General features: G+C 37.7%; 1 protein-coding gene across 10 annotated transcripts in view; it reads right to left on the bottom strand.

The window, feature by feature from the left end:
• EPHA6 (EPH receptor A6) overlaps positions 1–23,895 on the bottom strand; it is a 510,917-nt gene that overhangs the window by 97,102 nt on the left and 389,920 nt on the right. For 9 of the 10 annotated variants that reach the window (XM_021401686.1, XM_021401644.1, XM_021401696.1 and 6 more), the window contains one exon: positions 3,934–4,056. The exons of the other annotated variant lie outside the window; for it this stretch is intronic. In XM_021401686.1, the coding sequence (XP_021257361.1) occupies positions 3,934–4,056 (123 nt within the window). The remainder of the gene's footprint in view (positions 1–3,933; positions 4,057–23,895) is intronic. 10 annotated transcript variants of the gene reach the window in all.

Here is a 23,895-nt window from a genome sequence, read left to right as displayed (position 1 = left end):
ATTTGAAAAAATAGAGGCAGCACTGCAATTTAGCTATTTGTTTTCAACATGCACACATGCGTATATGTGCCTCTGGAAATATGAAGAAAGGGGTAAGCTTCCTTGTTTATGCCAACGTATGTATGATGAGGACTGTAAATTTTTACATACCTTAACATTTCTATTCAATTTTTGCTTTTGTGAATCCATTGGTCACAAACTATTACATTATAGATCTGCATCAACTCAGTCATGCAAATCTGTACTGCTGACAGGTGGGATAATGTGAGACTAAAAAAACTGCGACAAAAATGATGGGTAAATCAAAAGGAAGCTCTTCTCTTTAAAGGGACTTTTTTTTTTTCTTCCTCCAAAAATATAGGACAGATCTTTGCAGGCCTCCTGAAGGTCTTGCTTCTAATGAAACACTGTATGGCACTGACAGACTTTTGATGAATCTATCACATAAAAATGCTATTGCATTAGTATAGTTACGTCTAGATTAAAAAAAAAATCTATATTTGAGGCAATCCTTTTATGAAGAAAGATGTTATGTCCCATGCCTGCAACACAAATTCATCTTTAGCTTTAGGTTGGCTAAGTGAATGTACCTTTTACATACACGAACCTCTGCACAATGTAAAATCCAAGACCAGCTTACACACAACTGAACACTGGCTGTCAATACAACAGTATAAATAAACCCACTGCCTCCTCCCCCTGCCTAAAGTGGAAGAAGAAAATAGGAAAGCAAGTGCTACTTTGCTCTGCCAAGCTATTTTCCAAATGCTTCTTAGGATGCTTTCTAGTTAAGTTTTGTATTTCACTTTAGCAACATCTCTGGTGAATTCTGCAGAAAAAATACTTTAAATGCTTCTTTTTTTTATTAGTAGGAAATAAATTCTTCTGGCTATTTTGAAGTAAATCTACCACTTAGTATGAGTTAAAGGTTTTAGTAAATAGAACCATCTCATTATCTTTGTTCCCTATGACCCTAACAGCAGAATAATACAGGCATTTAAAGCCTTCCACGTAGTTTAGTTCACCGAAATCTTACACAGAAACTATATATGAAGCAATTAGTGTATAATTCAGCAAATTTATAAAATGTTAAGTACTTTTGTTAGGCTTATGACAGCTACTGTCCAGTACGAGCCCAACAATCTCAGGTAATGCAGGTAAGGTCACAGTGCTACCAAAGGCAGCAGTCAAGCACACTTCCCTCTGTTACAAACCCCAAATCAGTGATTCTCTCACTTTTAATGATAGAGGGAAAAGGCTGAGGACAGGGGAAGCATCAAGACTCCAATGGACAGATGATTTTGCCCACATATCACTGTTCAAATAGCCAGAGATTGCCATGTTAACATGGGTATTAGTTCTTAAAAACCTTATGGGAGAAGTTCATAGAATCTGTGGATGGTTTGGGTTGGAAGGAACCATAAAGATCATCCAGTTCCAACCCCCTTGCTGTGGGCAGTGTTGCCTTGGATTTCTGTTTCCTGGTAAAGCAGTATTCAGAAAAAAGGTCAGGTACTGTGCGCAATGTTTTTCATCACGATGGGACAAAGGGTACATTTCTTCTCTCAGTGTGCTCAAGTGAATACTATTCAAGGATGAACTTTTCTACTGAATCATAAAAAGTAAGAGATTCAGTTCTGAGTCTCTCATATCCCAGATCAGCACTCCTTTCAACAGATTTTTTTTTCTTCAAAAAAATACAGTAAGAATATTGGGTTTTGGTTCACACATACAGCAAAGCTGATTTTAGTAATTTAGAAAGTCGGCGTGCAATGAAAGTGGCATCCTCTGGTCATCTTTGCAACAAGAAGAGGCAATTCAGAATTAAGACTGTGCTTAACTGTACTACTGAGAGGAACAAAGGAAGAATTAAACAGAAGCACTATGGATAAGGTTGTTAGGATACATGTGCTAACAGCAGTTTCTGACTTTTAATATGAAGTTTCTTGCTACCTGCCCACTCCCACCCCTATAATCTTTCTCAAAGGAACACATTGGATTCATCACAGTTCCTTATTGGCTTTCAACTACCTGATATTCCTTGTTTTGCAAAAGATGGGCAGTATCTCTCTCTCTCTGTGGGGTTGGTTCTGGGCTCTTTTTTGTTGTTGACATGACCAAATGCCATTTATTTTCAGTACCTTGCTATGGTATACGTTGCTCATCATATAGCTAAATTTCAATTCTTTCCTTGTTTCGAATATTTCATCAGACTGAATTCTTAGTAAAAGACATTTAATAGCAAGAAATTATGAAACACTTTTACTAAGTAATCACACTAAAAGTTATGACTTAAGTCCAAAGCATGGTGTTCTACAAACACTCAGAAAACACAGCAGTTCTGAGGACCTTACAAATGGACAAGAAAAACTTGTAGGTAGCTAGGTGAGAAGCCAATTTATTAATGCTGTTAAGCCATATTTAATGTAATAGAATCAGTGATATGCTACACATAACACAATATTCAAAACAGAGAATTCAGGGGAGGGAGGGAGGGTGCTGGAGTATTTCTTCTTCCATAGAGCTGTTTGGTGACAGATACCATTCTCACTGTGATGCTGACTGCCAAAATAGCCTAATGACCATTGATAAATGAAATACCCTTAGGAGAAAAAATATGAAAAGCATTTTACAGAATGTTGACAAAAGGCACCCAAAGAGTCAGTGAAAAGACATGAAAGTTGTTCAGAAGCTTCTATTCAAAGAAAGAAAGCAAACAAAGAAATAGTAGCACTTCAAAAAAAAAAAAAAATCCCACATCGAGTATCATATATCAATGAGGCCTGTAATTATTACAATGGATAAAACGAGGCATAGAGAGGCAGAGCATTTTCCTTTGTATAGCAAATCAATACCATGTATGCCATCTTTCAGACTGCCTCCTAATTGTACCATAAGACAATTTTTCCTCCTTAACTGAAACTGTAAGAATAACATTACTGGTAAGGTGTCCTGAAAGGATATAGATACGACATTAGCCCATGTACAGATTAATTCTGCATATAAATATGTAGTTTGGAGAGGAACAGAACTAAACTTTGATTCAATTTTAACAATAATAAAGATACATTTATTTACTCTTTGTTCATTAGCTTTGGTGACAGATAGTGTATAATGGCTCCAGAAAAGAATGGAGAACACATAAAATCTTCCTGGGAAAGAATGCTTCCATCCTATCTGTCTTTATTGCTTCAGCCCAGTACCAGATAGCAGCCTATTTACCTGGCACTGTGTTCTTATTCTTAGCCTACATTCAACCCTAAGTCAACCCTCAAAATCCTCTGTGCAAGCACGGACCCATAGCTCTGCTGGAGACCTAGCAAGAGACAGTGCAGAGTATTGGGTTGACAACAGAAACCATTGGATTTTCTCATTTATTGTAAAGGAAAACTAAAGTAGTTCACATTATTCTAAAAATTGTTTTTAAAAACTAAGGAGGTTTTAATGAGATGGAAGTTGCAACTATGGAAGCGTACAAAGGATTCAAACACCATTACAGTGCTTAATTAAATTTTGCCTTTCCAATTTTTGTTTTACTTCCGTGTTTTAGCAAGGAAACACACATTTTTAGAGAAGAGTCACAGGGTCACATGAAGATGGGATTTTACAGAGGTATTTTTAAAGTTTTGTTTCCCTTGTGTACACAGGTATGCTTCATGAAGCACTTAATTACAGAATACCAGGCTTTCTCTTGCAGAATTTAGGTTGTCCACTTTCCCTCACACTTTCTCCTATACATTGATTCAAGGAAAAAGCTAGTCCTTGAAGAGTAATTTCTCTTTTCCATTTCCTTCCAGTTTGGCTTTTTATTGGAAGGAACATCTGATCTCCCTGTGTAAGCAGTATAAAATTTCGTTTCCCCGAGAGTTGTGGAGAGATGGTTCAAAGGGTGAAGAGAAAAATCAATGTGGGGAAAAAGGCTGAAATACCTACCAGAGGAAATGCTGGGGGGTAAAGATCCACCCCCTGAGACTGGATGTGAGGTCAGGATGCTATTTAAAAATCCCGCCCTCAGGAATCTCGAAAGAGACTTCACCCCAATGGTCGGAAAGGATCCTTTCAAAGAGATAAAAATGATCATTAATCAAATGACTTGTTCTTTGGCTGATAAAAGAAGCTGCCTGTTTAAAGAAAAAAATAACCAACTCTCTGCAAAATTAACAGTGGTTTCACTGGAACAGATCTTACAAAATGCAGTTAAATGTTTCTGATTGCATTTTATCCAAGCCATACAATACACAGCTGTAACCAGAAGGAAGTTTTTTTTCTGCATACTTTGCAAATGGAGAATCCCAGCATTTCCAGGAGGAATGGGAAAAAATGAGATTTCAAAGGAAAAATATACCTCTTGTATATTCATAATGCATTCCATATGACTCTACTGTAAAGGCAGTTTACAGTTTTGTATGCAAATCAAAGAGAGACTAGTAGAGGTGAAACAGAACCAGCAGAGTGGAGTTTTATGTGAGTACTTCCAAGACAAGCCACCTGAAAGCACTCATGGCATGCCAGGGCAGTAGGGGAACCAGAATTAGTGTTAGGACAGCTAACATTATTAAGCCAGAGCTTCTGTCAGATCTCCAAACACCTGACAACATATTGATGCTGGCAAAAACCAGGAGTACAGATAACAGCCTCTTTCTGCTTTGCTACGTTTCACCCTTCCAATTGAAAAAGTCCATGTTTTCATTGCCTAAGTGCATAGATTCATCTCTGGAAACAAATTATCTCATCCATCCATTTTAAATTAAATACTTGTGACATATCTAAGATAACATTGATAAATAAGAGCTCTATCATTCAATCCACTTTTTCAGCTTTCAGCATTGGCAAAGAGATTGAGAGACATCATTAGAGCTGGCTCATGTTAGTGCTCAGTGAGTGCCAGCATTGAAACTGCATTTGAAAGGAGAACTCTATGCATCTTGCATAAAAATACAGAGTCAAGATTCTCCAAACTTGCAATAAATTTAAGCTGACAATCAGAATAATTTGTTTATTTTCGCAAGTACATCAAGCAAGCATCCATTCGATAATTTAGGCAATGATAAGTTTGTTTTCATCATCTTACAGGTATTTCACAGCTGATTCTGTAGAAGATAGAAAAAAATCCCTCTTAAAATTCATGCAACTGTGGGTTTGTTTGTTTTCTTTTTGAACTAATACAAATATAAGTGAGGATTTTTTAGGTTTAAAACGCATATATGCATTTTCTGAGCTTAAAGTAATCTATGTGAGCTTTGAATTTTTACTTTCAAGCAAGAGATCTCTTGTTTCTTCTCAATATATTCTCCACTTGCCATTTACATTTGTTAGACCTACCACAGTCTGTGGAAAAAGAATTCCTTTAATTAGAGCACAGCATTTTTATATCTGATGGGCAAAGATATGTAACAAAAGCATTCCCTACTGCCCCAGAAAAGCCTAACTTTGGCAGTCTTGTCTTCCAAACTCCTTGGCTTTAATTTTAAAATAGTTTCAGAAGTGATCATGTATAGAGTCCAGAATGCAATGCACAGAAATTCAATTTTAAAATCAAAAATTGTTCCATAATCTCGCACATAAACAGTGTCTAAAAACATTACAGCTAAATAATGAACATATGAAGACTTCCACAATAAAACTTTGCTCCTTTTTTTGAAAAATGATTTATACCAACCATGAAGTACACTCATGGTGAATCATGTGTCATATATATAGACCTTCAGAAAAGCCAAACAGCTTGAGGTTCACCATTAACATTTTCCTTCATTTAAGTTGAGCTACACAGCAAATAACTCAAGTTTCCTACCAGTGATACCATAAGTTACTTTGTTATATAAAGTAACAAAGACAAAAAGGAGTGTGTTTCACTTATTGTGCGTATTTGGAAATAAGAATAAGGAGCAAGAAAATTTTGGATCAAATCAATCTGTGAATACTAAAAGAGCAGGAGGGCTAAAATTACTGAGATCTTCAAGCGCCTTATAATTACAGGAATATGTATAAGTAATGCTTTTTTCACTTACTAAAAAAAGGTACAGTTCAGTTGCTTAAGCATAAATGTTTTATGTCATTTGAGATGTTGCAGAAAGACAGTCATATTTGAATGGTAGACATGACAAGATCTGCAGGAGATCTGCATTCTTTGAAAGTGACAGCAAGAGGCAAAGCAGCAGTTGGGTACATTAAAGGAAACATTCAGTGGCATTTTAGATAACTGAGTCCCAGACAAATACTCTGCTGTCACCTCAAAAATGTCTCCTATTAAGCAGAACACACATTTACAAGAACAAGACCTTGCCTCTTCCAGAAGTCCACAAATAAGTTATGAAAAAGATCAGGTTGATAACAATCAGCCTTGATCAGTATCAACAACATAAAAATACAAAGAACATATTGAAGGTTTGTTCACGTCAAAGCATGCATGATCCTAGATCAAAACACAGCACATGTCTCAGAATGAACATATGGTGTGTGGTTGGTAAGAAGAGTTAATACTTAGTGTGGTAATATCACCCTCACGATGTGATAAGGGTTTGAGACTATTACATGACTATAGATCTGGAACTTGTTTATTGTTGCAGATAACCAGGAAAGAAAATTAATTCTCAAAGCTCCTATCAATCACCATCAGAAAGACAGAGGTCTGATAAGAGCTTTGGGCAGTTACAATAGGTAGAAGTATTTCTCAATTTTTTATCTGTTTGCATAAACAATCAGAAAATTTAGGAAAGAAAAACTGCAACAAAGAATTGTGTTCAAGTCAGAAAGGGAGAAAGCTGTCTGCCGATACAACACAGGAAGAAGGGAGGTGGGAACATGACATTAAACAGAAAACATCAGCTCTGCAGAAATATACAATTTCTGTGTGGAAATCAATGAAAAGAAATGCTTTTCCTTCTATCTGAATATGTAATTTTTTTACTGGGCAATGAGATCATAATATTTCCTCTTTTTCCAAATTGGAATTGTGCTTAGCTGAACAAAAAAAATTAATGAAAAAAGTGCTGCATCCTGCTGCTTTACACAAATTGCAAAAGTAATATTCGTTTTTTAGAGGTATGTGCTAGATATAGGAATATAGATATAGATATAGGCATACAAATATAGAAATCTTGATGCTTAATTAAAAAAAATCCCTTTAAAGCACTTTCAAGATACTAGGATATTACTTTAGCTAATCAATTTTCTTGAGAAATACAATTCTGTCAGCACACATCGTGCACAGACAAGGTCAGTATAACTATTCTGTTGTTTAGTATGAAAATCAACAGCTTTTTGCAGTGGGTGGAGTTATGCTAGTGGAAAGAGATTTTAGTATATGGTCCTACCAGTTCTCAACAGGGAACAGGAATAGTAATGCATATTAAGCCATGATTCCTGAGTGCACTGAAATACAGCTGTTCTGCAGAAGCTTAAAGGAATGATTTTATTATGGGGAAAAACAAAACAAAACAAACTCCTTCTCCCACTCCATAGTTTTCCGCTGTGAACATTATGCCACTGAAACAGGGGAGACTACATTAGTTACAGATATTAGTCGGAAAAATGCATTGAAGGAGTAAAAATATATAGCAATACTCTGAATAGCTGTCAGTTTGTGGAGTACACACCATTTACTGAGTTCTGTGTCACCAGTTTATAGCTCAGTGTTAATTCCTCTCTTTCACAATTATTAAAGCTAAGTGCTTGTGCTGAGAAGCAATGGGGGAGCACTGAATCAATTAGCCTGCCTTCTGCCTTCGTCTGTTGTTCCAGGGGGAATATCAGCCCACAAATTATAGAATTTGATAGGGAAGTCACTTGTACAGCATCCTACACTGGCATGGTTTTAGCAGCATATTATCCACATAGAACAGAAGAGCAAGAGAAGATAGCTGGGTAAGGAAATACACATGCTTAGTTCAGCTCCAGAGCACATACCATTAATTCACACTCACTTATTAACACTTGCATTGCAACAGTATGGCCAGCCAGAAGGAACAGCCACTTCTCCCTGCAGCAAAGGCACATCCCACTGCCGAGGGCTAGCAACAACATAATTTTGCCGCAAAACCCTTCGTTATTTTCCACAGAAACTAAACATAGTTTTATTCTGACAATGACAGCACATACCCACTCACACCTGCTGACTTGAGTGCAAACATAGCCACTAGTTTTCATCCCACATGCGCTACAGAACCAGCACAGCACCAGTACTCCTCAATGGCCTACACCCCAGATTCCTCCTCTTCAGCTGCTGCTTCTTTGCCCCAGTACCAGAGCACTTTGGCCAACGTCCTGGCAGCCTCTGGGCTGCCACTTTTTTATATTTTACTGTAGCAATTGTATTTGTACAAACTTAGTGCAGTTTGTGGTGGTTTGATTTTAAAAAGGAGGACATTTCTAAAGTCTCTGCATTGTGTAACAACCTGTCTGAAGTAGGCTGTTAGAAAACCTCCCAAAGATGCAAGAATGATGTTAAACACATCTTGTAACATAGGATTCCTTTCAAGGAAAGGAAACAACACAGAAGCCACAAGTGGTCATCAAACAAAATGGAAAGGTCTGGTTTGGAGGGCAAGGTGTATGAGGAGTGGCTGAGGTCCCATGGTTTGTTCAGCACAGAGCAGGGGAGCTGCGGGGAGGCCTCATGGAGGCCTGCAGCCCCTCATGAGGGGAGTGGAGGGGCAGTGCTGAGCTCTGCTCTCTGGTGACAATGACAGGGCCTGAGGGAACAGCATGGAGCTGTGTCAGGGGAGGATCTGGTGGGGGTCAGGGACAGGTTCTGCACCAGAGGGTGTTGGGCATGGCCCAGGCTGCCCAGGGCAGTGGGCATGGCCCCAAGTGCTGGAGTTTAAGGAGTGTTTGGACAGCACTCTCAATCATAGGGTTTGATTTTGGGTGGTCCTGTGTGGGACTGGGAGTTGGACTCGATAATCCTTGTGGGTCCCTTCCAACTTGAGATATTCAGTAATTCTATGATTTTATGAAAATTCTCATTGTCAATGACCTGTGCTCATCTTACTTTTTTCAAAGAGTAATCAGCAGAATTTCTGTAGAAGTCAGACAGGGACTATAGCTTATTCTCCTTGTGATACAACAGAGTGGTTGAGGGCCACTGCTGCAAGCTGTCCTCAGCAGAAGAACGCATGCACACTCAGTTGCACAAAGGCTGCAGGTGACTTAGCCCAGATGGGACAGCCACCATCTCCCTCTCCCTCTGAAAGCAACTTATAACCAACTACTATTAGGAGTAAGAAACTCCTCCTTGACTCCTGTGGGACTGTGCTACTTTCAGTGGAATGTAGAAGGCATAGTAGCACATCGATGGGTCACAACTTATGGATAAGGACTAGCTCACTGTGGGAAATACAAGCATGGTGTGACGGACTCCATGCTTCAGCAAAGTGCTGGGTAACTTCCATAGCATCACTGAACAGGTCTTGACTCTTTTAGCAGTGATGCTCCTAATCTGAAAGGAAGGATTTGCAATCCCCTACATAGAAGAGTAGCAGAAAAGAATTATGTGAGCACAAGTCAGAATTTCTATCTGTACAGCTGTGTGTATACAGTTGTACTCTGTAATCACATACATAATGCAGTCACAGGTATAGGTGTAGGCTACTCTTCAGCCTTATTATTTCTATCGTTTTTTCTTACTTATTACTGTATAAACTGACCCAATACTTTCTCCAGGTGAAACTGGCCATTTCAGGTGCTATAGTTTTCTGGGCACCTAAAAGCTTCTGGGCATCTGACAGCTTTTCAGGTTGTTTATTAGGAAAAATTCATTCTCTGCAAGAGTGGTCAGTGCTGGAACAGGCTGCTCAGGGAAGTGGTGGAGTCACTGTCCGTGGAGGCTTTCAAGAAATGTTTAGATGTGGTACAAAGGGACATGGTTTACTGGGGAAATATTGATGGTATGTGGATGGTTGGACTGGATGATCTTGGAGGTCTTTTTCAAACTTGGTGATTCCATGATTCTTTGATTCTAATCCAAAAAGAACAATTTGGCAATGCAATGTAGTAAACTGGAAGGATTTTTTCCATAGAGATTACAATTACTGTCAGTTATTTCTGTTTACTAGTATCATAAAAAGGAGATTTTAACTTGTTATTCTTTTCCCATAGATTTTGTTTAGAATTTGAAAAAAGAAAAAATGCACAGCTAGTGCATTTAGTGTAAAAAATGATGTTTACTTCTATATAGTAAATTTTCTTGATGCTTTCTGTACAGGGATTGTGAAATACAGCTAAGATAAATTGTTAAGAACTCTGCAGATGAATGCTTGAGGAAGTGAGTCGAAGGGCTATAATGAGCTTTTGTGTTCAGCTTGACAGGAAGCAACAGAATGACTTCAGGATGTTTTCACTCATAACTGCACTTTCATTAAGATGGGAGTGTAACATTTAGTTATGACATACTAGAGAATGGAAAGTAGGAAGAGTTTTCCTGCTTCTGAACAGGGGAATTATCCCGTGTAATCACTCAATGCCTAGGCCAAGGCTGGCTTACGGTATGAGCACCTTCCATTCTCAGCTAAAACCTGGTTTTTATTCATACTAGGGTTTCATAATGGAAGCTAGGTTAGAGCATTTTTCCAAAATTATTTGTAATACATCCATTATGGAAAGTACTGAAAACCTACAGCCTGTTCTCTCATGTGATTTTACTGATTTAACCTTTATAGACCACCAGGAATTACACGTTACATTATAATTTTCCTTTATAATGCAGGGACTTATGGAAGGTTTTAAAAAACTTCGATTGCAGATTATGATGTCAGAGTTTCTAGCACATTCAAAATGCTGACTTTGAATGGTAAAAAAAAAAAAAAAAAAAAAAAAAGAAAAAGAAAAGGAAAAAAAGATCAGAAGCAGGGGTAAAATTTATCCCTGATGAATTTGTTTAATCCTTTTTTTTTCAGTCCATATAGAAAGTGTGGATCTATAAAAATTAGCTTAAGTATTTTTGAATGCACTAACCTGGAGATCTAGAATATGGCAGTAATTATGTATTATAGAGCTTTTTGTCACATGGAAGTAAAGGTGGCATAGTACAAAGTGGTGTGCCCAAAGTTTTACCCATATAACTAACATATCTCAGGAAAATCTGAAATTCAAGATCACAAAACCATAATGTGATAAAATATTACCAAACGACAACAGTTAACAAAAATGAGTGTGCTTACCCATACTGAAATCATAGAATCAGAGAAATGCGGAATGGCTGAGGTTAGAAGGGAGCTCTGGAGGCAACCTGGTTCCACAAAATTATGGAACCATCTTATGAAAAATGGAGAATTCCATTACCTTGCAAATAACGCAGTGAAAACATTCCAAGGCTAAATTCAGATCTCAGGTACCTAAGCTAGTACAAACAAACCCTGTATAAAATGTATGCTGCTGTGCAGAGGGAAATTTGCACTCCTACGTTCAGCAATAAATTTTCAAAGGACGGTCTAATTTTATTTCCTCAGATTCTACAAGAAGTGAATTACATCAAACCAGAGCCTTCACAAATAATTGTTATTCCCGAATGCATTTCCAAGAAATCCTTGTAGATCTTTAACAGCATTTGTCTGACCAACTTCTAAAGCGGCCCGAGTTTTTAACCTCACCATAGTAAAATCCAGAACTTGGAATATTAACTCAAAGTAGAAAGTACCAGAAGACTTAAAAATCCTGGATATACATCCAATGTAAAACTTATAACATCTTCTTCATTTACCAGGCAGACTTTAAATAATAAAATTAGAAATATATAATTCCCAATTCATTTCCAAGGGAAAAACTGCAATTGAAGTTGTACCATTCACAAGAATTACTTATGAAAACTAGAAGCTTATTCTGAATATTGGTGAGCCAGGTGGTTAGCGTAAATCAAAATAAACTTTATGAAAATCACCCTAAGAAATTCAACAAACTACATAATTTAATTATGTTGGATCATCTTAAAAAGGGACCAAGAGCTGCTGAAAACTTCACATTTTCGTGAATTTTTGAATCTCACTAAGATCCAGTGCACTTGAAAAATTTTATTTTAAAAGAAAAGCTACTCCCTGCCACCAGCCCTGTTATATTCCATAAGAAAGCTCCTCCACAAGAAAGCTTATCTCTCAAAAACAGTTGAAGAGTAGCACTGCACTGCAGAACATCCCCTGCAGGACTGCCCTTTTTCAGTCTGCTGCCATTATTCTGAATGGGACTGACATTATATCTTGCCTACAACTAGAAGGGCAGCAGACTCCCAAAGTTTTAAATAAACCTACATAGACAAACTGCTTTTAAAGAGAGCTACCAGATCACTGGAACAACAGGATGTAGTAGCCCCTCATGGAAAAAAGCTGTAAGCAAAATGGCTGGGGCACAAGCAATAGAAAACAACAAACATTTAAAGACAAAAAATCAGGAAGCAGAAGATTGCACCTTTGCTGACAAACTGGTCTCACTCACAAACAAATAATGGCAAAACTTCCTAGAAATTCCTAGACATCTCTTTTTAAAAGCTTTGGATCAGAAATACTTATTAGAAAAGTAGAAGAAAAAGTATTGGAAATTCTGCCTAGCTGTGACAAACACCTGTATACTCAAATATATCAGCCAGTACTGGCTGTTTTGTGACATGCTTGTTTCGGGGGGGGGGGGGGAAGAACTTTAAGAATTTTAGCAAAAATGCAGGGAAATACAAAGTAAACATACTTATGATATTTAGAGATATAGAGATTGGAAAACCTAGAATCAATTTTATAGTGTTTGATTATTTGAGGATAGTGCCATGAGTTCGAAGGGTCTGACCTGAGAATTTTAGTACTCAGCAGCAACTTGCTTCTAAGCTATGAAGAAGTAGTGTAAGATTTTTTTAAGCCTTGTTTAGTAGCCATACAGAGTATTTTAAATAGGAATGGAAGTTTCTGTCAAAAAATATACTTAAGGTTTAGCCACCCAGGTAAAGAATACTGATGTACCCAGTATGTATATATGTATATATTATGAAACCTATGAGGCCCTTCTTCATTTTCTGCCTCCAAGAGCTGGCTGAAGGAGACATAGTGTTGGCTCTGACAAAATGTGGGGACAGGGACGTTGCCCTGATATGAGTACTGCTGGGGTTGTGTTGGCCCAGTGGGAATGTTATACACACCCAGAGGTTTGTCTCCTGTAGAATCCAACTAATATCCTTACAAAGAGCAGGGAAACTTTCAGGTAACCAAGCTCAACAAGATAATCTGAAGAAGGATTTGTTTGCCTGGAAACATTTATGCTTTCTTCTCCAGTAACAACAATTAATAATAATAATAGCAAAGAACTCAATTTCTACAAATGCTGCTTTGCTTATTTTCATCACAAGATGAAAAGTTCAGGTGCCTGGAAAATGCATTTCCATGCTTTGCTGGGCTTATATCTCAGTTTGATTCTAATTTTGAATTTCCTTAATTTTACTGGTTTGGGAAAAACAAGGCATTCACATGTTTTGGCATCGTTTCTGGAAGAAAACCACTATAACCTAGTTCTTGTTGGAAAATATTTTAAAAGGCTCAATTTTTACTTCAAGTCCGTGGATCTCTGCTCCAGACTCAATTTTATGGGATCTCTCTGGAAATGTGCAAATGTGCATATAAAAAACACTGCGCAGGGCAAAGATGCTGTTCAGGTCTCCAGTCCTCACAAGATTAACCTTTATTTTATTTCTTGATTGGCAACTTGAGATAAATCCAGATTTGAGGATACTGACATACAATATGACTATTTTAGAAAATCCCAGTTATAGCAAGGTTTGGCTTTACTTAGGAATTCTCTTGGAGAAAAAGCAAATGCTTGAAGAAGCTTACAATTCCAAAGAAGGAATAAATGGAAGTTACAGAATATTTGAGTGGAATATTAACATCTAATTTTATTTCCATTGTTACTTCTGGACAAACAGCAATTTGGGTGAAAAAAAATATGAGAGAACTGCTTGAAAAGAGTTCTCCAAATACTTATAGCCATTTGTTTTGTGATGTGTCAAATGTCAATGCACACTGATGTTCTGGTTGCTGAGAAGACTGGTATGGCAACATTAATATGATTAAGGCTTTTAACAGCAATAACAACTGTTGTCTTGCATCATCTTCACAGTGTTAATGGAATAGTAATTGGAAACAATGTGCTTCTGTTATGGGATAAAACAATCTATGTTTAAACTGACTAGTAAGTATTTTTTAGTCAGTGCTTAAACTGAAAAGAGCTTTTGTACAATCCTAAACAAGAGCACTGAACTCTTTATGTATTTATAGATACGCACAAACTCAGAATGCTGTTCTGCGCACTGCATGCTGTACATTTGGATTTCATGGCCACACATGTATTATCAAATTAGCTGGAAGCAAAATACTTCAGAATTGTATTTTTCAAAATGTATAAAACATAGCCTGCAATTTCAGCCCAAACCGTTGTGATTCATTTTGTTTGCATCATTCTGTATCATGATTTTCATTTCAGTCTTCTTTTGACCACTCTGTTTCCATGATTTTGGAAGGAAAGATCCTCAGTAAAATCTGAGAGTTCCTAGGCTGTGGAATTCTTCATCCTCCAAGATAGGAACCTCTCATGGGATATGTTGAGATCTTATAAATAGGATGGTTAAGAAGTTTTAGATTTTCAGTTCTTTTTTAATGGCATTTCCATGAAAAGATAGATTATAAAGATTATAATTTTACCTTTGTGATTTAAAAATGCAGTGGGTTTCAATGCACTGAGTAAAATAGCTTTTCATGCGTGATATGTAAGGATAAATGTACTGATACAACTTTCTGAACATTCTGCAGTTCTGCAATTAAAATTCTGATTATCTACTTTTTTTGCTTTTCTAGGCTGTACATGTGAACAAGCAGTAGAAGATAAACACTCTTCACTTTTAGAAAGCAATTGAGGACGCACTGCTTTCAGTTATGAAAAACACTTCGGGCTGAATTTCCAGAGTCAGTTGACAAAAAATATATACATTTTTTTCTGTTATACAAACATTGATTATAAACAGAGGGTGATGATGATTGTGTCAATTCACAATTCCATTCACTATTCATGATCATACCATTAAGCAACTCATATTTCACTAATACTACTGAAACTAAGTACCAAGGTTTGATTTTTGTTACATCACAAACACTGACTCCTTTAAACCAGTGATGTCAAGATGTTCATTATTGTTAAGGAACTCTTGGACTAGAAGTGTACAATATAGTATTATAAGTTCAACATTTATAAATCTATATGCTAGATTAAAAAATCTCAGAAAAACCTTCCGAGGCTCAAAGAAGTTATCCCAGCACACACCCAATAAACTGTGTAGGAAGCCAGGTTGTAGGCTGCTTCTGTCACTATCTAATGGACTTTGCCATATACAAAGGCAGTTCTGGTTGCATTTTTGGAAAACGTTAGTCACCAAAGAGAATTAGCTGTGCTTGTTAATTATCTCTTTGTGGATATCATACATTCAGAGGATAACTCAATCTCAGTGTTCACTTGGTGTAGAAGGATGAATGCCATTAAGGAGAACCTCTGTAATCTGATCTTTGTTGTGCTGGTTTTGGCAACAGTGATTCTGGCAGGATGAACGTTGGGCAGTCAGCATTTTAATAGGCAAAAAAGTCACATTTTTCCTTGCTTCTAAAGGCATTCACTGAAAATTGAAAGTAAATTGCAAATGTTAGCTGAAACTGCAAAAACAATGTCTGGATGCTGAAGAATGTACTCACCTACAAGTGAGAGGAGAAAGTACAAAAATGGAAAAGTGGAGACTCTTTTCCAAAGTGGGTTAGTTGTTCTAGGAAGAATAATAAGCTTCTGTTGTTTCAGGAAGAAAGGAAATCAATTATGTGAATTCTAGCAACTGTACAGTAGTTTGTTTCAGATTTCTACTCTTATGAAAGTTATGTATTATGCTTCTCTAGATGAATTATTGAAATAAATTCATTATCAGCCTAACTTATTTACTTTCAAATTTTATTCGGTAGAAATTACCTTGTTAAAGCTTAGTAGAAAAATGACAATATCTACCAATTGATGTAGTCATGGGAATTTGGGAATGTCAGAATATATTTCCCTTTTAAAATGTGTTTTCAGGATTGCCATTAGTGTTCTGTGCTTATATTAAGAAGAGAACATACTAAAACTGAATACTCTGCAAACTCACAGCAACTAATTATGGTGTTTAAAAAATATGCACTTTTTCCACATGGCGTCTCTCTTTCATTTGAGTCCCTCCTCAACAGCCTTACCACCCGCTACTGATTTACAAACAGTGAGAAGGCTGTATCTATCTGTGAAGAACTGTAAGATTTAAGAAGCCATATTTCATGCAAACTGTATTTCCAACCAAAATGTCAAGAATCTGGAATGGATCCCAGGCAGTTTGCATCTAAATTATTTATTCATCTGGAACCTGAATTGTGCATGTATTAAGGATCAGAAAGATAATTATAGACTGTGAAATGGATACAGCAAGACTCACAGCAAGGTAAGGAAAGGAATTTCTGGGTCAGAATATACAAAGAACGTAGTGATGGGGTGAGTGAATAAATCCTGAATAAGAAGCTTACAGATTAGCATTATATTAAAATGATGGTATTACTTGTGTAGATATTGTCAATGGTGCTAGAAGAATTGTGGATGGAAAAAATAATTTATCTGCTTTGGCTAGAGCTGCAAAGCTGAGCAACACAAGGAAGTAAAATGCAGATGTGTTGTTCATTACAAACCTCTGTCATTAGAGTTCCTGCTTGCTCTCCAGAGCAGAACACAGACAACACATGGCATATCTCAGCAGCCTATAAATCAAATGGGTCTGAACAGATTTTCATTGCATAGTATGTCTGTTCCTCTTCCAAATCTCAAAGATTTCCTGCTAATTACTGAAAATTGTTACTTTCAGCAGCTTTTACCTCTGTACACTGCAGAATTAATCTCTGCTTGGGAAGCACGTCTCAACTGGAGATATTCCCCACAAGTGTTTAGATTGTTGTGTTTGGATTTGTCTGGTTTGAGATACATAGATAGATCTACCTTCTGTTTGCTACAACAAGCTAGCATTTCTCAAGAAGTTCCTCTTCCATTCTGACCTCTTTCTGTGCCATTTTAAGTACTACAACTACAGTTGTTTATAGCAAACCTTGCATTAGAAAAGTGATCATACTGTAAATAACCAAAAGTTTCTTTTCTTCACATTTCCATTAAATTTAATATCAGATGTTTTATATGAGATCAACTATCCACATTTTAATTCTTCTTCTTCATACGAAACTGCTACTGAAGATATCTCAGTCTTGTTGCTTTCCATTAGAAATTTAGATATGAGTCTTTAAGCTGTTGCAAAGACTACAATACAACTTCTTGAGCCAGAGGTTTATATGACAGAGACCTAGACATCCACTACCATAGCTACCAGTTCTCTAGGTATGATGGTCTCTCTATTTTGGTGTGATGGGATATTGATCATGAGGCTCTTCCTTACACCAGTTCAGGTAAATTTAAGGACTTTACCTTGTCCTTATTTAATAGCCTGTTGTGCACCACTGATCAAAGATGTTGCTCTTACATGTCTAGTCTCATCACAAATTGGGCAAAGTGAACTGATAGGCCTAAACACAGAAAAAGAAAAAATCTTTCTTATTGTTCCATTCCTTATTCATATACTCACGAATGTAATTTTTAAAGACATGTGAACCAGAGAAGGGGTACAGCTTTTTTGGAAGAGCTCTAATGCTCAAACAAACATTCATTCATTCAATCCAAGCTCAAGCATACAAACTGGCCTATTTAACTTTGCTTATTAGGTGAATTAGGACATATTTACAAAATGTGTCCTTTTATTTCTTCTGTAAGGGCTTTAACTAAGAGAGCTGGTGACAAGAATGTTGCAGCTTAACATGGATGAAAGTGCTAAGGCCAGTACTAGAATGTCCATAAAGACTGTCAGCCTATCCCAAATGAGAAAGTATAGATAAATATCATCTATTTTCAGTCATGACACAGGCATTTACATCAATTTTTTAAAGTTACTTAAGCATCTCAACTTGCAAAAAACAAATTTAGCTGCCACCTTGTACCTGTTTACTTTAAGAAAACTTGTAAGGTATATAAGTATATACACAGCATGCAGAAGTACTAAGACACATATCCACCCTTTGATACCTACATTCCACCAGACTAGAGAAAATTAATACGCTTTACAACATTCACTACGTTTGAAAGCTCTTCCACAATAAGGTTAGAGCATTATTAAATTATTTAGTTGTAATCATTATGGCTTCAATAACCTTCTGCATTCTGTGTCTTATTTCCAAGCATTTCATAAGTGTCTTGCAAGTTCTATGGTATTCTCTCCATACATTTAAGTCTTACCCAAAGAATCAAAGAAAAGCAAACTGATGGTGAAGAACTCCTCAGCCACAGGCAAACTTTGGGCAGCATTAAGATAATACATTGAGAATAATGTATCAAATCAAAAGCAGCAGGGATATATTATTAGTTTGATACACTCTAGTGAGTCTGAATTTTGTGAAGACAGTGAGAGTGATAACCGCATCTATTTTAAACAGTAAAAATGTGGATGACCATGACCATGACTATGTCTGAACTTCATATTTCATTTTTCACCTTGCCACTTCAAGGGGAAGCTGTGCTTTTGGCTATTAGACATAGATCTAGATCCAGGACTCCCCACTGGACAGAAACATCAAATTATCTCTATTATTTTGATATCTAACCTAGATTTGTCCCATAAAAATGCAGTCTTAGTGTAAGGATCTTAACACAAAAGATCATGGAACAACATGATAACAAAACCTGTTATGATAAGGTTTATATCCTGAGCCAGACACATCTCTTAGCTTATCATCAAGAACCAACAGTAATTCACAAAAATATAGAGATATATTTCACTTTGACAGTCTATCTGATAGAAAATCTTATCTTGTGTCAATGCAGCCTGCAATAGCTTTAGGGTGATTTCCATTCTTCAAGTGACTGGTAGTCAAGAACTACAGCTGGAAATTAAGAGACTAATAGCAGGAAAAAAGGAAGGTACATAAGTATACTCTGACACAATGATGCATTGGTCCTGACTACATTACACCATGGGCCACACAAGCTTGTATTCTAAATAGTACTGTATTTAGAATATCGTCTTATTCCCTGGTACTTTCCTCGAGTTCCCCCAGATAGAATACCATAGCTCTATATAAGGACTACCATTTTCTACTCTCTGATGATATAATCACTCTTACTATTTAAGTTAGGCAGGCATGTGTCATACAATAGATATTCTTCCACAATCGTGTTATATTTTATACTCTTATGCTACTCTGTAGAAGGAAAATTCCCATCTATATTTCTGTGTCAAGAAGAAATAAGTAGGGACGGGTTCAGAAAAGCCAAGGCTCAGCTTGAACTAAACTTGGCAAGGAGTGCCAAGAAGAACAAGAAAGGCTTCTACGGGTACCTCAACCAGAAAAGGAAAGTCCAAAAGGGTGTACCCTCTTAGTGAGTGACACAGGTAAGCTGTCAACAACAGATAAGGAGAAGGCTGATGTACTCAACAACTTTTTTTGTCCCGGTCTTCTCTGATAACTGTGTGCCATGTAGCCCTCAAATGATGGTTTGGAGGGAGGGGATTGGGGAAACAACATTCTTCCCACTGTAAAGGAAGATCAGGTTCGTGACCACCTGAGGAACCTGAACATCCACAAATCCATGGGGCCTGATGAGATGCATCCCAGGGCCCTGAAGGAATTAGCTGATGTAGTCACCAAGCCACTCTCAATGATATTTGAAAAGTCATGGCTGTCAGGTGAAGTCCCAGGTGACTAGAAAAAAGGTAACATCACACTCATTTTTAAGAAGGGTAAAAAGGATGACCTGAGGAACTACAGACTTGTCAGTCTAATCTCTGTGCTTGGAAAGATCATGGAGCAGATCCTCCTGGAAGCTATGCTAAGGCACATGGAAGACAGGAAGGTGATACAGGAGGACTAGCATGGCTTCACCAAGGGCAAATCCTACTTGACCAACCTAGTGGCCTTCTATGATGATGTAACTGCATCAATGGACAAGGGAAAAGCCACTGATGTTAGCTATCTGGACTTCAGTAAGGCCTTTGACATGGTACTCCACAATACCCTTCTCTCCAAATTGGAAGATATGGATTTGATGGCTGGGCTGTTTGACAGAAGAAGAACTGGCTGCAGGATCGAGTCCGGAGAGTGGTGGTAAACGGCTCCATGTCTGGATGGAGACTGGTGATGTGTGGTGTCCCGCAGGGGTAAGTTCTAGCATCAATACTCTTCAATATTTTCATCAACAACAACAGTGGGGTCGAGTGCAAGTTTGTGGATCACCCCAAACTGTGGGGTGCGGTCAACACACCAGAGGGATTGGGATACCATCCAGAGGGACCTAGACAGTCTTGAGCAGCTGTCCAAAGCTAAGTGGAAGGTCTTGCACCTGGAACAAGGTAACCCTAACTACCAGTACAAGCTGGGGGATGAAAGGATTGGAGAGCAGCCCTGCAGAAAAGGACTTGGGGGTACTGGTGGATGAGAATCTGGACATGAGCCAGCAATGTGCCCTTGCAGCCCAGAAAGCCAACCATATTCTGGAGTGCATCAAAAGAATTGTGGCCAGCAGGGCGAGGGAGGTGATCCTGCCCCTCTACTGTACACTGGAGAGGCCTCACCTGGAGTGCTGTGTCCAGATGTGGAGTCCTCAGTACAGGAGAGACATAGACCTGTTGGAGCACATCCAGAGAAGGGCCACAAAAGTGATCCAAGGAATGGAACACCTCTGCTATGAGGACAGGATGAGAGAGCTGGGGCTGTTCAGCCTGGAGAAGAGAAGGCTGCGAGGTGACCTGATAGCAGCCTTTCAGTATCTAAAGGGGAGCTACAAGAAGGGGACAGACTCTCTAGTCTGTGGTGACAGAACAAGGCGAAATGGTTTCAAACGTAAACAGGGTAGATTTAGATTGGATGTAAGAGGAAAATCTTCTACAGTGAAGGTGGTGAGGCACTGCAACAGGCTGTCCAGAGATACGGTGAAAGCCCTGTCCCTGGAGACATTCAACGCCAGGCTAGACCAGGCTCTGAGCAACCTGATTGAGCTGTGGATGTCTCGGTTCATTGCAGGGGAGTTGGAATGGATGACCTTTAAAGGTTCCTTTCAACACTAAGGATTTGTTGAATCTCTGACTTCTTATAAGGGTATGTAGTGACAGGACAAGGGGAAATGGCTTTAAACTGGAAGAGGGTAGATTTAAACTGGATATTAGGAAGAAATTCACTACTGTGAGGGTGGTGAGACACTGGATCAGGTTGCCCAGAGAGGTTGTGGATGCCCCCTCCTTGGAGGCATTTAAGGCCAGGCTGGACGGGGCTTTGAGCAACCGGGTTTAGTGGGAGGAGTCCCTGCCTATAGCACGGGAGCTGGAACTAGATGATCTTAAAGGTCTCTTCCAACCCAAGCCATTCAATGATTCTATGAAAATAAAATTACTTTTTCTTTGCAGTGAATAGCAAAATAGCAGTGAATAGGTTCTAATTTTGATTTGATTTTGATTGCTACAGTCTGCACTAATTCAATTGCCTTATCTTCCACACTTTGTAGTTAATGTCCCCCAAATTAAAATCAGCTACTAAATTCCTACTGTTTCTACAGTGATTCACTGTTCTGCTGTTTTCTGATTTTCTCAGTATTCTCTCCAATCATACCACTTAGTCTGTTCAGTCTCTCTTGGCAATTCAAGAACGCTACCCTTCACTTCCTGGTATTCTTACCAATCATGCCTGATTTCACATGGTTTGCAGCTTCACATGCAACAGCTCCATTCTGGAACACAGACCTACAGTATAGTTTTAACATTGATGGGTTTTATTATGTTACACAGTGTAAGACACCATTTGAATTTGCACACAGAAAAACATCAGTGAACAACTAGCAAAAGCTTAAACAAAACTATACAGAAAACAGCTGAAAAATGAGACATGACCCAGGATGTTTCATGACATTCCTGTAGTCTTTAAGAAAAATATCTTTTAAGCTGCTATAATGAGTACCTAGTCTCTGAGGTTGGAAGTCTTTGAACTGCTTTGAGTCCAAATGTCAATGGCATCTCCACTTAATATATGTGTACTGAGGTGGAGACCACTTCTCATTTTCTGTCTGAGAGACAAAGGAAGAAAGAAAAAAAAATACCATCTTTCTAAACTAGCTAAAAACTCAGTGTGTGCTTCTTCTTTGTCACATTTTGTTTTAAAACCAATGTAGTTCCAATTATTTCAGCAGTATCAGTTTTGATTTAGTAGAGCACGAAACAGTTAGAGAGCTCCTGATTCTGAGACAAGACAGAAACATTGCTCTCTGCTTTTCTGCCCCTTTCAAAGAGCACATGACTGAGCAGGGCAGAAGATTTTGCAGTTGTAACTTCCGACTATGGTTTGTTGGCCCTTTCAAGGAAGCTGTATTTGAGAGGAATTTATATCAGCATTCAAAGGACTTGGCTGAATTTGAAAAGCTGAAGTTGTAAGAAGTAAAGGTTTTTGTAGGTCAATTTTAATCAGTTATTGCAATGAATATAGGTGTATGTCTTTGAAGTGTTTATCTTTTCTGTTTTTCTAATCAAGTAGACCTGGTAACAGCTGAATTAAGTAACCTCCACTGGCATATAGCTAAGCTATAATGATCCCCAAAGGATAGAAAAAAGTCCTGTCTATATTCTGTAGACAGAATGAACTGAAGAGATGAAACAGATCATACCTACAACATTTGCATGCAGTAATAACAATTTGATTTCTAATTCATTCCTTTACTGTTGGTCTGCATATGTTTTCATAATAATAAGAGAGCTATAAGAGTTTTAATTTTCAAGACTTACACCAGTCTCAATTTTACTTGTCAAGTGATGCCTCATGAAGTTTACGACAATGCAATGCTTTAAAAAGGAGATATGAAGGACTCAGTCAGACTAACTTCACTTCTAAGATCTGAAAGAAAAATTAAAATGATTGCAAATACTTGGAAGTTGCCAATGTAGTAAATAACAACCTGCACACATTTGTCAAGAACAAATACCACACCAGCATAATTTCTGCTTGTGTTAAATAGGTCTCTCAGATAGAAGAGTTTCAGTAATGTCATGAATGCATATCCCAGACTAGTCATAGTCAAGACAGAGTATCATGATTTCCTCTTTTAATGAAATAACCGCACAGCTAGGGTAAAAGCTGGGAAGCCGTCCTCAGTTGGTCCACTGTCACCCTAAAAATATACAAACAGCATGGCCCAGGACTTTTGTTGCTGTTCTGTTTTTCCCTTAATGACTGTGATGCTGGAACTAAGTGAACTAAGTGTATGTTTTAAAATCTGAGAAAGACACCAAAATAGAAAAAGCTCTTGGAGATTACACTTAGAATGCATTGTGACCTGCTATATCAGGCAAAACAAATTCTGTGAAGACAAAGCAGTTCAATGGAGACAGCAGTAAATAACCACAGAAATATATCCAAGAGGGTAATAATAAATCAAAATAAAACCCAACAAAATTTGCTATTGAATACCACATACACTTAAACATGAGTTACACAGTTAATTATTTCCTGCTTGCTAGCAGAAGGTAAGGATCACACAACGTTAATCATGTGAATTGATGATGGTGCTTTTCCTTAAAAAGACAAAAAAAGTCTGGCTATTTCTTATCTACAAGATTTTTTTTCTTTTTAAGGCTGTTGGTTGGAATGATTTCTGACACCTTTTTTTTCTGCTAGAACAACATCTTACATCAAAACATCTAAATATCTTTGAAAGATAGGTACTACATGACAGAACATAGACATCTGAAAGCAAAGGGTCCTGAAGAAAGTGAAATCTTGCTTCTCAGACATAACCTATTAAAGTAGAATT

The sequence above is a fragment of the Numida meleagris genome, chromosome 1 (assembly GCF_002078875.1).
Source record: "Numida meleagris isolate 19003 breed g44 Domestic line chromosome 1, NumMel1.0, whole genome shotgun sequence".
Lineage (NCBI taxonomy): Eukaryota > Metazoa > Chordata > Aves > Galliformes > Numididae > Numida > Numida meleagris.
The sequence above is the reverse complement of the archived record's forward strand: the minus strand, read 5'-3'. Positions and strand labels throughout refer to the sequence as shown.